The following is a 16,555-nucleotide window of genomic DNA, read 5'->3' on the forward strand; positions in this document are numbered from 1 at the left end:
TTTAACATATTAAGAAACTGAGGCCCACAGACGTTAAGACACTTGCCAGGGAAGGAGTCTGGTCAAGACTGGATCCAAACCCTGCGCTCTGCCCCTCCAATGGGAGGAATGCTTTGTGCCGATCAACAAGCAGTCCTAGAACACCCCTCAAAGCACAGCGAACTCAGGAAGCTCGTACACCCCAGAACTCCCTTCCGGGCGGCTCTGCGTGTGAGTGGAAGCATAAGCCCTGTGGGTGGGGAGGCATGCAGGCTGGTGGCTGGAACCCCAGGCACCCACGCTTGGGAAAGAGTGGGTGTTTGTTAGGTTTTCTTGCAATCTTAACCTAACTGCAGGTGTTTGTTTTATGGAGTGGAATGTGCAGGTTTGGGGCTGGAGCCAAATTTCTGTGGACTCTACAGGAGAGACCAGGCGGCTCTGTCCAGGGCATAGAGGGGTTCCAGCTATGAAAGCAAAGGCTGCCTCGCACCCACAGGTCTACCGCAGGGCCTTATCTGAGGCCGAGCGGCTCTCTCCCTCCTTCCCCTGACTCTCTACGCCTCTCTCTGGTCTTGCTCTCTGTTTGTGTCCCAGTAGAGGCTGGAGGGGCCGGCTCCTTACCACCCCGTAGGCAATGATGTCCGAGTACATCCTCATCTCTGGGTACACGCTGACCAGGTACCAGCGGAAGGTCTTGCACTGCAGCTGTTTCCTCAGAGCCTTCCTTGCAGTGACGTCCCCGATGTCAATTCCTGAGTCCTGCACGGGAGTGCAAACGCAGAGATGCGGCTACTGCCAGGGCACAGCTTCTCCCCAAACCTCCCAGCCAGGGTTCCTGGAGACTGTCCAGTGAAGGGACGACGTGGGAACTCAACTCACGCACTTCCCCACTTGCACCTTAACCCCATATCTGTCTCCATTTGGACTGTGAAACATGAAGTCAGCATCGATGGGGGTGGCCATCAAGGGCCACTGAAAACACAGATGCCAAAGCCTTACATTTTAAACCAAAAAAAAAAAAAAAGCTGTAGTCTGGGTGTAGGTGAAAGTAATGGGAAGATTGCAGTGTGAGCACGGTTTTTCCTTATCTCAAGGGATAAGATGAGAGATTCTGAACTCTTGGGGGAGAGGGAAGGGAAAAGAGATGAAGATGGAATAACGCTAATTCGAATACTATTCCTAAGAATCCTAACAGCTCAGGCTTATCTAACACGTACAGAGTGCTGGGTTCTGTTCTGTAAGAGACACGCGTATATATTTACATTTGTGTGGACTGTCCCACTTAAACCTATGAGGCAGAGCCGTATAATCCTCATTTTACAGACGAGGAGTTGAGACAAAGAGCTTTGGGAACTTCTTCGGTGACTTGCCCAAAGTCCCACAGCTAATAAACGGTAGAGGTGAGAGTTGAACTCAACCAACTTGGGTCCGGAGTTTGCACCTGTAACCTTACCCTGTGCCCCTGGAGGAGTCTGCCCTTCTGCCTCCTAAGACCAAGTCCCTCGGGGAGAAGCAGACTCTCTTTAAGCTTGGGGTACTTAGAACAGGGAGTACTTGCATCCCTCACTTCCCAGGTGTATCAGAGAGGCGGCCCCTGAGCCATCAAGGTGTGGCAGGCAAGGGTTAGAAACGAGATGTGAATGTGCTGTTGAGTGAGAGGGAGAGAGAAGCCCCCACAATTCTTGTGGTCCCAGAGCAGAGGCGAGGGTGCTGAGACTCCCTGAGCCTGCACACTAGCTATTGAATAGGATACAGAATTAACTGAAAAAGAGCTGATGCCACAGCAGAGGATGAGGAGGGGTCCCTCCAGCTGGGGATCAGATGAAGACCTGGTGACACCTCAGAGGATGACACCATGGAGCCAGGGACCAGATAGGGTACGTGGCATCTCATAAAACACCAGCCCAGAGCAGAGACAGGTAAAGACAGGGAAGTACAACTCCGTCTCACTGACCCTGCGGTCCACGTGCTGGCTGGGTGAACCCCCTGGTTCTAGCATCAGCTCAGGGGATCAAGTTCCTAGGGTTGGGTAGATAACGAAATTGACCGAGTTTGGGTCTGCAATATCTGAGAAAAATCACAAAGCTGGCTGCTGCATGTCTCTGGCCATGATTAGAACAAGTTTTGACATCAGACAATGCAGGCTTGAGTAAAAACAAAACGTAGATATGAAAGAAATACAATTATTTTTGCCCACCAGGATTCAGGTAATAAAAAAATTTGAACCTGCTGCAGCCTGAAGGTTTACATTCCAGACTCCCAGGATGCAATTTCAGTGAGGCCCACCTTTGGAGTACTTCTTTTCTTTATTGAAGTAGAGTTGACATGCAGTATTATATTAGTTTCAGGTGTACAACATAGTGATTCGACATTGACATACATTATGAGATGGTCACCATGGAAAGTCTAGGAACTTCTCGATGACCTCATCTATGATTTGCCTGCTCTCCAGCTCCTGCCCTCCCAGCAACTGCAACTTGGCCTTTCTCTGCTGGACCCCAGCTGCTTTACGATCAGGAAACGTGTTCGACTTATCTCTGTGCCCCAGGCCTAGATCTGCACCTGAACTATACTGATGAGACCGAGTTGCGAAAATATTTATGAAGTGGCGAACACAGCAACTGGTACTACTCACATCCCCCAAGAGGTACTACCCCCCTGCCCCAAGGGATCTGATAAGTATTAACCCTTTAAATTTCCCTGCACTTCATCCTTTTATCACAAAACTATTTGCGGGGACCCAGGCCTCCCCCCTTCGTGCTTTGTGCGAAGACAAGTTCACATTGTGTCTCAGCCCTTACTGGGAGGCGCTAGAAGAACCTCCCTCAGGAAGGCCTCTGTGTTTTCCTAAAATTCTGGGTTCCCCTGGGGAAACTTCCTTTCTCCGCTCAGGATCAAGGGACAGTTTGTCTCTCTCCTGACGGTAGAAGGTTGGGGCGATAATCCATCACGTGTCTATTGCTCCTTTAACTCCTAGGGCATCTAGAACCAGACCTGAGCAGCTCGTATCCTGGATATCTGGTCCCTCTCCTCTGCCTGTTCATTAACTGACTCCTGTGGTTGTGTTTTAACGGTTCAACACAACTGTCCTGTGTGTTTGCTGTAAATTGCATCAAACCTTTTTCAGAGCAGGGGAGAGAAATTGAGAAATAAGCAAACTTTCTCAGAGACGATCGCCTTGGCTCTTATTGTTAGAAAATAATAAATATACTTTCCCCCTTTCCCGAATACTTAGTGTAGCAGTTTGAATGGTGATCCCCTCCAAAGTTGTGCCCACCCGGAACCTCCGAATGTGACCCTATTTGGAAGTAGGGTCCTCACAGACATAATTAGAGACCTCGAGATGAAATCATTCTGGAGTTAGGGTGGGCCCTAAACCCAATGACTGGTGTCTTATAAGAGAAAAGAGAGGGAGGTTTGGCCACAGAGACACAGAGACACAGAGACAGAGGCAGAGACTGGAGTGATGCATCTAGAAGAAAAGGAACGCCAGGAGCCACCAGGGCTGGAAGAGGCAAGGAAGATCCTTGCTTAGAACTTTGGGAGGCGAGCGGTCCTGCCAGCCCCTTGATTTTGGGCTTCCAGCCTCCAACGGTGAGAGAATAAATTTCTGTTGTTTAAAGCCACCTGGTTTGTGGTAATTTGTTATGACAGCCCTAGGAAACGAATACACTTAGCCACACAAAGAGCTATCCAGCAGTCCTGCCTGTGTGTGCAGCCACACACACAACTTCTTGTAGCCAAACCTAAAGAAGGGCCATTGCCTAAGCACCGTGGGGAGTCATCGCTGGCGCCCAGCCTGTCCTTAGGCGAGAGCAGGCAGGGCAGGTCTAGGGTTCCTGAGCCCTGTGTCAAAAAAATCGATGCTTTGCTGCAGGCTGACTTTCTGTTTGTTGATAAGCAAACTGATTTTCAATTAAAGTAGAAGGATGCAAGAGCTGGGGCCCCCTCTGGCCTTCCAAAAGCCTGGGACCAACCATGGCAAGGGAGCAGATGAGACAGCTGGTTCTGCTCGCTGCAAAGCCCAGGGAGGACTCAGCGTAGAAGGCAGCAAGCGTGGATGCCTGCCCAGCAAGGGCATTTTAGAGCTGGGGTGGGAATGCAGAGGGCAGGAGTGGTAACATCCACAGCATGAGTGAACACTTACCCCACGCCTTCTACTTGCAAGCACTGATCAGTCTTTCTATATATTAACTCATTTAATTCTCAAGGCAGCCACTTGGCAGGGTTGAAGGGTTCCAGCTCTACAATCGCAGCTTGGGTGCTGGAGGTGGAAGGTTAAGCAAACAGGTAACAGGTGGGCCTGTGATGGAACGGAAGGTACTGGGATTCCGCCACATCACGGGCAGCATCCACGCTTCCTCCCTCTTCTTTCTTTTTCAGCTCATCTTTACTGAGTGCCTAGTATGTGTCAGGTGCTGTCCTAAGAACTGTGCATACACATAGGAAGAAGTTGCAGCGTGGCTGAAAGGAGAGTCAGGAAGATCCAGACAAGTAAACAGACTCTCTGCACACAGTGTGAAGCAGGGAGGGGAGCAGAGAATGCTAAGGGACAACAGAGGAGGGGCCCTTAGTCGATCTCATGGTGTGGGGTGGCAGGGATGGTAAGGAGGTGGAAGTGAGCAGTCAAGGAGGGCTTCCTGGAGTAGGTGATGCTAAAGATGAGTTTGGAAAGACGTGCAGGATTAGCTAAACTAGTGTTACCCAAACCTTGCTGCCCCAAACTAGCACCTGGAGAGCTTTTTGCAGATTCTGGCTCCACTACACACTTCCTCATCAGAATCTCTGCAGATGAGACCCAGAACCAGTATTTTCAAAAGCTCTGCAAGTGATTCTGATGCAGTTGGTCTGCTGATCTGCTTTTAGGAGCCACTGACCAAGGGAGAAAGGGATTACACACAAGGCCAGCAGATTCCCTAGTTAATAAGCATCAGTGAGGTTTCACTGAGCTGCGGCCATGTGCCCCGCCTTGTGCTAGGCATGGTGACACAAATATGAATAACACAATCTGTCCTCGGGGAGCCCACAGTCTAGTGCAGTGGCTCTCGGCCCTGGACGGACATTGAAATCTCCAAGGAGCTTTCCAAAAAAAAGGATCCCGGGTCCCCTTCCAAACCAATTAAGTCATAATCTCTGGGGCTAGAAACCAAGTGATTTTAAAGTTCAGCCAGATTTGAGAGCCACTGGTCTCATGAGAGAGAGACTTTCAGACAACAGAACATTCTTTTACAGGGTGGTGATGCAATGACACAGACATGCATGCGAAAAGGGGCGTTCTCCCCATCTGGGGCTGGCTTCCTAGAGGAGAGGTCACCAAAGCTAAATCTGAAAGGATGGAGAGGAATTGGTAAGGGTAGAGGCTGGGGAAGAAGGTTTGGGTAGGGAATTCCAAGCAGAGAGGACAAAGTGAGCCAACACACAGAGGTGAGAAACGCACGATCAGGACGGGGAGCTACGGGCAGCTCTTGTAGTCTCTGAACAGAGACTCCAGAACAGGGATGGTGGCGGGCGGGGCTGGAAGAGGTGGGCAGAGGAGAAAGCTTAGATCTGTGTCAAACATTAGACTTTATGCCTGATCTTGTGCACAATGGAGAGTGATCTCAGGATTTTAAGCAGGGCAATGACACGGTCGCTGTGAGTTTTTTAAAAGGTAACTTCGGGTGTGGAAGACAGGTTTGAGGGGGGGTGAGATTTGAGCCAGGGAACCCAGTGGGAGGCTGTTGCAGAGGAAGAGACAAGGCCTGAACTCAGACGTGAGAGGAGCTGGGACTGGAGAGGAGGGCTTGGCAATGGGCTGGGGATGGGGACTCAGGGAGAGGAGGATTAAAGGAAGATGCTCAGCCTTCAGCTCATGTCTGGGCAGATGGTGGTAGCATGATCTGAGACAGAGCACAAGAACAGGAGCAGATTTGCAGGGAAAAAAGATGTACTCAGTTTGGGTCAGATTCAGCCTGAAGGGCCTGCGGGAACATCCAGGAGAAGACGTGAGGCTGTAAGCCTGAAGCTAAGGGCAGAAGTTGGGGCTGGCCATATTAATTAGGACGTCCTCAACGTGTAGGTGCTAGAATCCAAGGGTAGATGGGGTCAGCCAGAGAGATGAGTATAATGAGAGCAGTCAGCCCAGGATGGATTCCTGGGGGGCACTTACATCCAGGGGAAGTCAGAGTTTCCCGCAAGGAGTTAGGAGCAGTTGAGAGAGATGAGGATGTTCTGGGGTGTGGAATCACAGAGCCAAGGGAATAAGGAGTTTCAAGGAAAAGGTGAGGTCCTGTAGATTAAAGACTTTACGATGTCTATTAAATTAGGCAGGCAGGAGGCCCATGATGACTTTGTCAAAAGCAATTTCAATGTAGTACTGGGATGTGACTTGAGAAGTGAATGGGAGGTGGAAAAGTGTTGACTCTTTCCAGAACTCTGAAAAACGTAGAAGAGGGAGTTTGGACACAGAAGGAAATGGGGCAGGAGGGGCGGGGAGGGGGCGGGGGAGGTCAAGAGGAAACCTACTGACCCCTTCCTTCTCCACCTAAGTCCTTATCCTGAACACTTCCACCTCTCGTCTGCCTTTCTTGTGTTCACGCCCTTCCTCCTCCCACCCACTTGACTTGGTTTGAACTAAGCCTCTGAGAAGTCACAGACAGACACTGAGTTTCATCATTTTGCAATTATTTGAACCCACTGAGTTCTCTACTACTCATTGGATTTGCTGTCTATTTCAAATATGGCAGCTGCAATGGGGGGAGAGGGCTAGAAGGTTTGCAGATTTGGGGTGCAGAGAAAAGAGGGTAGGAGCACGGAGAGGACCCCAGTCCTTTAGCAGGGCCTGGGGATCCACAATGCTTCACTGGTGAGCTCCTGGGGAGTTTCCAAATGTTCTCGATTTTGCTATCAGAGGACACCAACAACGGGGCTCAGTATCCTTCCGAGAATACTGTAATCCAACGCCCACAGCCACAGATGGGTCTAGAAGGCACCGCTGTTTCCCTAGAAACACTCCCACTGTCAGGGACGCGTTCCGGGGCTGGCTCATCAGAGTTGGCCGCAATCCGGCTGACACGCCTTGGCTCTTCATTCTTCCTCCCAACTACTGAAATCTCACTGGTTGTAGGAATATGCAACCCAACTCAAGCTCCCCTTGCCCCCATGGTGGTGGTGGTGGTGGTGATGGTGGGGTTGCCTAAAGGCCCAGCCTACTTTCTCAATCACTCAGCCAGAGCAACATTGGCTTGGTGGAGAGATCAGGGAACAGGGCGTTCATATGGAAACTTTAAGCAAAGATCAATTATTTCCCTACTAGGAAGAGAGAGCTGACACTTTCTAAAGAACTCTCAAAGGGAAGCCATGGCCTTGGGAGGAAAGAAGAAGGTCATGCAGTCAACAGCTCTTGTCTCACATAGAATGCAATGTAAGCAATGATCTCCAGGCAGACAGGCTGGTAAGCAGGTTGGGATCCTGTGGCTGACATCTGCTGGGTTCTCCCAACTCAGTGGTCCAAGGTCATTTCCATATGACACATGGCAAAGCTGAACAAAACTACTAAAGAAACGTTGCTTTCTGTCTTGCACTTTGTAAGTGTAGGTGACTAGAGGGACAGAGGACAACGGCAGGCAACGACGAGTTCTGTGAAGGTTAGAAGCAGCCTAAACAATGTCCAAAATAGGTCCTTTCTCCTCCTGAGGCTCCCTGTGGGAGTGTATCCCATCCCCATCCATGTGGCTCTGGAAATCTCAGAGGCATACGGACATTTCTTATTGCTCTGGTCAAAAGTTCAACAGAGAAGCTTGAATCCAGTCTACAGGGAGATTAAGGTACATTTTGTAATTTTGGTAATTACTGGTAAATTTGTAATCTAGGACCATGAAACACCTTATGTCAGAGAAGCTGAGGCCCTGGGAGCAGGAAGGAACCTTGGAGCCATTTGGTCCACTTTTCTCATTTCAAATGAAGACCCTTTCAGAGAGAAGTCCTCCTTCAAGCATGCTGACCAGAGAAGAGGGTGGGATAAGACATGGCTTATGCCTCACAGTCAGGCCCTTTTCTTCAACAGGTAGTGTCTTTGGGGGTTGAGAGTTCACTCTAGCACAGAAAACAAGATTCTGGCTGCGCAAGGGAAGAAGGGTTTAATTTGATGTTTTGTTTATTTGCTTTTTCCCACCAAACCCAAAGAAACCCATCTCCCTGGGGGCTTCCTACCTCTTGGGGTATGTTCCATGCCATGTAGACATGGCTTTTAAATTCGTCCATCCAGACTTCAGCCACCCTGAGGGCATTCCTGCGGACATGGGCGGTGAGGTCCTCGGTGTAGGGCTTGTGGGCTCGCTCAATGTGGGCAATCCGGGAACAGGGCAGGACCTCCACACTCCCGCCACACTGCCACACCTGCAGAAGACATGGAGCCACTCATCAATGCCCACACCCGACTCTGAGCCTCTAAAGCAGACCACAGCTGACCACTCAACACGAGCACGGACAAATCTCTTCACCTTGTCTCTTCAGACCATGGCCTGTAAAGGGAGCAAGCTGTACCTTAATTCTACTCCTAGAGCAAGAAGGTTATTGAGTCATTAATTCATGTCTTGTTTCTTGTTGCTGTGGATTTTCCAGCAAACAATTAGTGCTCCTTCTCTCTCCATCCTTTCCACTCCCCTGAAGAAGAGACCAGACATTTTGTGATCAAAGATCTGGGTTCTGCTTGCCCCTGGGGGAGATGTTAACAAAACCCTTGATAATTTTCTTTGCAGCAGTGCTTGACATGGAGGGACCAGCAGAGACTCCCGGCGGAGATGTCATCTTAAAATGGACCATCTGGGCCTGGACATGGATTAGCGATCACCGCAGGAGAGTGCCAGGTGCTCTTCTCCTACTCTATCCTTCTGGGGCCCTGAGTTCTGATAGAACCCCAGGGAGAGGGGGCTGCAAGGAAGGGAATGATAGGAAACTTCTCACTGACCTTGGTGAGTACAAGCTTAAACCTGATGCAGTTTGATTTTGAAAAATAAAGAAAAGTGACCTTGAATTCTGAGTGTTGAGGGACAGTGTCCTGGAACTCTTGCCATAGTCATTCCAGCTACTCTGAACTTTCAATGTTCTGGAACGTGCACATCCTTTTGTGCTTTTAGGCTTTTTCCCACTCTATTTGTAACCTTAGAATGCCCTCCTCACTCCTTCTTCAGCTGGAAAAATATCTCTCAAGATCTTGGCCACATGACCCCTCTGTTGTGGGGTCTTTGCTCAATTCTCGGGGCAGAACCATTTGCTCCCTCCTCTGGCCCTCAAAGCTCCTGATATCACAACTCACTTGCTGATAGGTCAGCCTGGCTCCCTCACTCTGTGTTCCTGGAGGGCAGAACCCTCATCTCATTCATTTCTCATCTCTAGCATGTAACACAAGGCCTGGTACACATAGGTACTTTGTAAATACCTGTGCAATAAATATATAAATGTTTGATGCTTAATCAGTCAATAAATGGTTGATGCTTAATAAATGTGGGATGAATCTGAAATACCTGGTCAGAGTTGATGAATGAGACTTCTGAGGGAAAGCAATCAACATCTCTTGGTGGACAGCAGTGGTCACTTGTCAGGTATTGTCAACAGGACAATTTGGCAGATAACATTCACACTTTCAACATGTACCCATCAACAAACATAGGTTTCCATCCAAGACAAGCTCAGCTTTGGATTTAGCTTAATTCTCCCTGTGTTAGTTAGGAAGAGAATACCATCTCTTCCACTAGTCTATTTCACTCCAGTGGATCCCACAGCCTGTTAGAATGGGAAGGCGATTGACTGACTTACCACTTTCTATGCTTATCTTGCATTCAGTATATTATTTGGGGCCAATGGAAGGAAACAAGCATTCCTGGTGAGCATCTGCTATGGACCAGGCCCTGGACTGCATATATGGGGAGGCAGTACAGCATGGCCGTTATGAGCAGAGGGTCTGGAGTCACACTACCTGGGTTCAAAGCCTGGCTCTGTTTCATACCAGCTATGTGACCTTGGGTAAGTCATTTGATCTCATTGCACTTCAGTTTCCCCATCTCAACCGGCGATCATGATGGTACCTATCTCATGAGGCTGTTGAGAAGATTAGAGGGATTATATGCAACATGCTTAGAAAAATGCCTGGCACATAATAAGCACTCCATCAGCCTCAGCTATTACTACACAAATTATACAGCAGAATCTCCAGAATAACCTGTGAAGTAGCTGTTCTTGTCTCCAATTCCAAATGAGGAAACTGAGACTAAAGGCTCTGCCTTGCCCAAGACCGCACAGCTAGGCTGAAGACAAAAGGATCTGCCTGACCCCCAGCAAAGCTCCAGAAAGAGCCAGTGCTTCCCATGGTGACCATGCTTTGACAGTAGTTCCCACAACCAGGGGTGGTCCCGGGGACCAGGAGAGGGAGCTATGGAAGGCTCCAGGCTGTGCACCTTCATTTCCACAACTTACACATTCTAGGGATCGTACTGATTTCCAATTCACTTTGCTCTGATTTTCAGTGAAAGCCTGTGAATACTGGGAAGATGTTATTGACAACACAAAGAGTCAGGGTAATTATTCTTTTTGCAAGTGGAACGGAGGCTATTACTTGACATATCTCAGCAACACAACCCAGAACATGATTCATAACAAAGCTCTTTTATTATGAGACCTGTTTCTCAAGGAGTCAGTTCACGACTCATCTTAGAGCGGGCGCATCTCCTAGTTCTAATCAGAGGGGTGGGCTCTGATTAGACCTCCCATGTTCCCTTGGCCCACAGTGAATGGAGTGATGGGGACTCACTGGTGAGCTCTTGAATCCACTCCCCTTTCCCTGGCCCGCAGCCACTGCCCTTGTCCAGATCTCCCTCAAGTCACGTCCCCTCTGGCCTCGGCAACAGCTCCAGACAACTTGATCCCCCTCCTGCCTTCTCCTCCAGTCTGCTCTTCCCCCAGCAGCCAGAGCAATCTTTGGGAGGTGTAAATTGAACCAGGTGTTCCCTCCACCCCCACCCCGGCATCTCGCCCTCCCCAGCACAGCCCCTGAGGCTCCTGGGGTCTAGCCCCTGCCCACCCCTCCAGCCTCATGCTTGCTTCCCCATACACTATGCTGCAGCCTCACTGAGATGTTTTTACTTTGTCCAGCATGCCGGCTTTTCTCTCACCTCTGGCCTTCTGCACATGCAATTACGTATCCGACCCGCCCTGCTTCCCCTAACTCATCCTTGGGGTGTCAGTTCAGCATCACATCACTGCATCCCCTTCTGCTAGGTTAGCCTGTCGTGCTCCATCGTCCCTGCCGTGTCTTTCCCGATCACAGCACTCTTGTACTTGCTTGTTCAATTATCTCCTTCCCTTTTTCAAAATGTTCTCAAGCTCTTCACCAGATTCTTCTTTAGACGTGTGCAAAATGGTGCCCAGGACAGATCACAGGTTTCCAGCAGAGGTGGGCAACTCGGCGGGTGGGGGTGGCACGTACTCTTTTAAAGCACAGCTTTGGAGCCAGCAGGAACTGAATTCCAATTTTTTTACCTCTGTCACCTGCTGCTGTGTCACCTTTGGCAGGTTACTTCTCCCAAGCCTCAGTTTTGCCCAATGGAAGAGGGGGATGGAGTATGGGTACGTGTTCAAGCCTGTGCCCGCCTCAGCGTGAGGACCATATGCATGGCTGTCAAGGAGGTAGGGACAGGACATCTAGGTCAATTCTGGCTCTACCGTGTGCTGGCTGAGTGGCACCTTTGGGGTACTTAACCCCTCGTCTATGAAACGTGCATGACAGTGGTTGCTGCACTGGGCATTGGGCTCAGGGAGGCCCTGTCATAATGCCCAGAATATTGTAAGCCCTCAGTCTGCACCCGTTATTATTATTTTATAATAACCATTATAATTGCTGCTATTTGGGTCCTTTTATACATCCATCTTCAGGGAACAAACGACACAGAGGACTCATGCATCTGGCTGATGCCCAACAAACAACAGACTGGCTAACTTCCGGAGTGCCCGGCTCAGCGGGGAGGGGTGCACAAGGCTCCTCCTTAGAGAATGGGACCTGGAGGTCATCTGCGCTCTCCTCCTTTCTGAGAAAAGGAACGCTTCTAGAGAGAGGTCTGCCTTGGACGCAGCCTGTGGGTTCCTGGCAGCTTCTGGGTGTTGGAGCAGATGTGTGTTACCCCACCACTTCTGGACCCAGCCCAATGACACTGAAATAAACAAGAGAAAACCTGTGCTCGTTGATCCCCCGTGACAAGTGATTTTGCTGACCAATGGCTTGACACGGGCAGATTCTTGAAAGTCTTACCCACAGTTGATCTCAGAGACCCTCTCCTGGATGATGGACAAAGGATAGGAAAGAAAATCATTGGTGTTTGGCCCTTGTGAAAGATGACGCCATGTAACTTCCATGGAGGCTTGGGAGGGGCAGGGGATGAGAAAGTGAGAGAAAGGAGCTGGGACATGTATGCCATGGTTGACATGACACAGCAAGACCCAAACCAGATGGAGGCTACAGATAGGAGGAATTGTGCCAGAGAAGTAGGGCCACTGGGTGGAGGGCAAAGATGTGAGACAGGATGACGGCTTAGCGTTGCAAGTTCCAAGGGGTGGGGATGCCAAGAGAAGGGAGGGCAGGGGAGAACCAAACAGGTGGCTGAGAAATGAAGGCCAAGGGCCAGTAACCAAGAAAGCAGGTGAGGTCACAGGGCACAGGAAGCAACTACCAAGACGCAGAACTGAATTTTTACACAGGGTGCATGTGACCTCGGCTTGTCATAACAAGTGAGGCATGCGCTAGTCCCACAGGCACTGAGGATACCTGATGCATCTCATCTCCGGGCTGGACCTCTGGATGCGCACTGGGCAGCATGTTTCTTGACCACAACAAGTTCGTTCCTGTCTCTGTGCCTTTGCACCTGCTATTCCATCTTTCTGGAATAATTTCCTCCCACCAGTTACCCAGCTCAAATATTACCTTCTTTGACCCACCCAGTCTAAATTAGATTCCCTCTGAATACTTTTAGTGCCCCACTCTTTTTCTTAATAACACTTATTCCCAATCCTTCTATTGAAGAATTTATTCCTTCAATGTCTCCACGCTGCCCCGCTAGACTATACGCCCCAGGTAGATCAGGATCACATTGTACACGGCAGCACTGGGCATTTGGTGTATATTCGGTGACAGTTTTTGAATGAGCGGCTCCGGCAATCAGAGTCCTGAGCTTTCACTAACTGTAGAGAGGCGGTTTTAACTCTCTCAGCTGGATCCCCTAATAAAGGCCATAAACATAAAATGTAGCCAGATTTTACTGAACACAATGACTTCCTTCAAACCCAAGCGGTTTTTCAGTAAAGCTCTGACATTTAAGTGCACACTGCTGCAACCGAAGAGAGTTACTTTGGCTGCAGAGCTTAAATTAACATCGTAAAACCCGGGAAGTCATTGAAAGAGCATGGGCGACAGCAGGCGGCTTCATCTTGTGAAACCACGAACTCTGTAGAGAAAGGTCCCAACCTTGCCAGTGCTTGCAGAGGTCCACAGACGAGCTGCTGGCCTGCCCCCAGATGTGACCAAGAACCCGAAGCAGGTTGTAACCAATCGTTACCCAGGGCGAAGGAAAGTCCCCCTCAGCACAGCCCTTCCCAGAGAGCCCCGAGCCTTTACGGTTTCTAAAAGAAAAGGCTCGGAGCATCCACCTGGGGACTGCGAGAAAGCACGCAGTTCTGGGGGGCTGGTGGAGAGGGTCTGAATCCTGCTTCTGTCACACATCAGCCTTTGACTTGGACCATCTTTAGACGGCAGTTGCCTTTTTATTGGGGATAATGATACCCTGGGAGTTAAAAAGAGATGCGGTATGAAAAGCTCCCCATAGTAAAGACAGGTGCATAGAGGGTTCTTAGGAAACATCAGGTTCCTTTCCCTTCCCGGCACTGAGAGCTGCTGGTACAAGGTTGGAGTCAGAAGTTTATGTCCTATGTTTGCCACCTACATAAATAAGCCTGTTTCTCTCTCAAGGCTCAGTTTCTCCCAGCTGCCAAATGGCAGGGCTGGGCTCCGTGATATCTTAGATCCCTTCTACTTTTTGCATCCTGTGATCCTCAGTTTTCTTGCCAGTACCTCAGGTGATGCCCAGTACTTGAGACACAATCGGCAGGGTTGTAAATTGCGAGTTGTAAGATAGGGAGACAGTGGAGGCAAGGCAACAAGATACAGGGTGACCGTTTCTCCTACTCAGAGACACATGATCAGGTTGTGGTCTATGGCAGGAATAACAAATAACACTCCTGTGTTAAAATCCATTTGCTTGTTAAATGGACTTCGGAAGCACTGTGTTGAGAAGGATTCTGAGGTTCTCTCTAGGCTCAATGGAAAAGCATGCCACAGGTTATTTGTAATGTCTGCCATGGGTAAGGTATTGGGGGGCAGAGTGGCACCTCAGTCTTGTACCTCTTAGCCACAGCCTTCAGCATAAGATCCCAAGTCCTTTCAAACTTTTATTGTCTTATGCCTTTTAAGATTTTATTTATTTTTTTTCCTTTTTCTCCCTAAAGCCCCCTGGTACATAGTTGTGTATTGATAGTAGTGGGTCCTTCTAGTTGTGGCATGCGAGATGCTGCCACAGCATGGCTTGATGAGCGGTGCCATGTCTGTGCCCAGGATCCGAACCAGTGAAACCCTGGGCTGCCAAAGCGGAGCACGTGAACTTAACCACTGGGCCAGGGGGCTGGCTCCTCCTTATGCCTTTTAATGAGCTCTTTGCTCTTGGCAAAATGTTCCCACTGTTTCCTAAGCCCAGAAAGACTCCTTCCTGCTCTCCATCCATCCAAAGCCAGTCTGGCCCTGTTCCTTGAAAATCCTAAAACACATGATTTGTACCACTCATGTGGTCCTTATTTCTTGGCTCATGTTGTTAATTACCTTTTTATGTGTAACTGTCTCGCCTAACTTGGCTGTGAAATGCTGAGACAAGAGTAGAAAGCCAAACCAGGCAGGCTGGGAAGAAGAAGATGAGAAAGATGGAAGGGGAGGCCTGAGAAGAGCTGGCAGAAGACCAGAAACTCATTCACAGAGTAGTTGTAGGGTCAGAAATGCAGGCAAGCAAGGACATTGACCAGACTGGGCAGGGAACTCCTCCTCTGGGCCTTGTCCACCTTTGTGCCCTAGGCACCTCAATCAGAACTAGATTAGCATAGTCCTGACCTTGCCTGGGAAGGAGAGGTCAAATATGGGCAAGGCTGAGACAAAAGCCAGAGGCCACCAGCAAGCCGGGGTCAAGGCTGTCAGGTAGAAGGGGAGCAGGGATGAAGACAATGTAAAATGGAGAGTCAACCTCCCTCCAAGATGCATCTCACTCCCACACTTGCAACCTTTAGTCTCCAGAGAAAGATCACGTTCCTTAACATGAATTACAAGCCCTCTGAGGTCTGGTCGCCCTGTTTGCTGCAGCTTCATGTGTCACCTTCTGCTGTCAGCTTACGCCAACTTCTCTCAGTTCCCAGAACAGACCAAGTCCTTGGATTTCTACGCCCCCGCCCTGCCCCCACCCCCACCATTCCCTTTACTGGAATTTTCCTCCTCCACCCCCCACCTCATGCATTTATTTGCCTGGCTAATTTCTGCCTGATTTCCCTGGCTGCCTTAAATTTGGACAAGTGCCTCTCCTACGCATTCCCACGTCACCTGTACTTCCGCTTGCACAGCTCTTAGGGTAGCCGTGTGCATGTGTAAAATGCATAGGCACAGTTTAAAGACACATAACACAAGGAACGACTGTTTACTTACCCCCTGCTTAAGAAAGAGTGCCTTGGCAATAACTAAGAAATCTCTGTGCTCCTCCTTACCCCAAAGAAAACCCACTATCCTGAATTTTGTTAATAATTTCCTTGCCATTACCCTAAACTCCTGTTTTAGTTTTACTGTTTCAAATGTTATAGAAGTGGAAGCTTGTTGTCTGCATTCTGCAACTTGCTTCTTGCTGCATCTATTTTCATCGCCAGAGTGATCCGTGGTGTAAACATGTGGCAGTTTATTGATGCATCCTCCTTTTGGCCCACAGCCTGGTTGTTTCTAGTATTAAGAACAGTGCTTCCTGCCTTTTCATAGAAGAACTACCTGCTATGAGTTGCTTGGTGCCCGAGAGTGGGCCCCTCTCTGTGCATTTACGCCACACTGGAATTTCTGACCCATAGGTTGCACACATTCAACTTTCCTAGGAAAAGTGAAACTCTTCCAAAGGGAGCACACCAAGTTCCACTTCCATCAGCACAGACAAGCACCCGAGTTGCTTCACAATCTCGCCAACATTTGACATTGTCCAACTTTTTAACTTTTGCTGATGCAATGGGTGTGAAGTTGACTCTCACTGTAGTTTTAATTTGCAATTCCTTGATGACGAGTGAGCTAAAGGTTTTTTCCTGTTTATGGGCCCACAATACCAGACTGTGAGAGAAGGCCCGTGGCCACCTTGCCCTCAATAAGGACTCTCTAGTACCTCAAAGGGCCTGGCACATGACAGGTGCTGGATAAACACTTACGGCAGGGACAAGGGTCAAGAGTTGGGCCTTAGTTCTGAATCGTCCCCGGTGTACTTTACTTGGTGCT

General features: G+C 49.3%; 1 protein-coding gene across 7 annotated transcripts in view; it reads right to left on the reverse strand.

The window, feature by feature from the left end:
* Positions 1 to 16,555, reverse strand: part of GALNT18 (polypeptide N-acetylgalactosaminyltransferase 18) — a 351,784-nt gene that overhangs the window by 64,556 nt on the left and 270,673 nt on the right. For 6 of the 7 annotated variants that reach the window (XR_011541200.1, XM_070624315.1, XM_070624314.1 and 3 more), the window contains exons 7-8: positions 8,170 to 8,355; positions 601 to 738 (exon numbers count right to left, since the gene is read on the reverse strand). Coding sequence is in view for 6 of the 7 variants with exons in the window: in XM_070624315.1 (XP_070480416.1) it covers positions 601 to 738; positions 8,170 to 8,355 (324 nt within the window). In the remaining variant the exon portion in view is untranslated. The remainder of the gene's footprint in view (positions 1 to 600; positions 739 to 8,169; positions 8,356 to 16,555) is intronic. The other variant, XM_070624318.1, reaches the window with a different exon arrangement.

The sequence above is a fragment of the Equus przewalskii genome, chromosome 6 (assembly GCF_037783145.1).
Source record: "Equus przewalskii isolate Varuska chromosome 6, EquPr2, whole genome shotgun sequence".
Taxonomy (NCBI): Eukaryota; Metazoa; Chordata; class Mammalia; order Perissodactyla; family Equidae; genus Equus; species Equus przewalskii.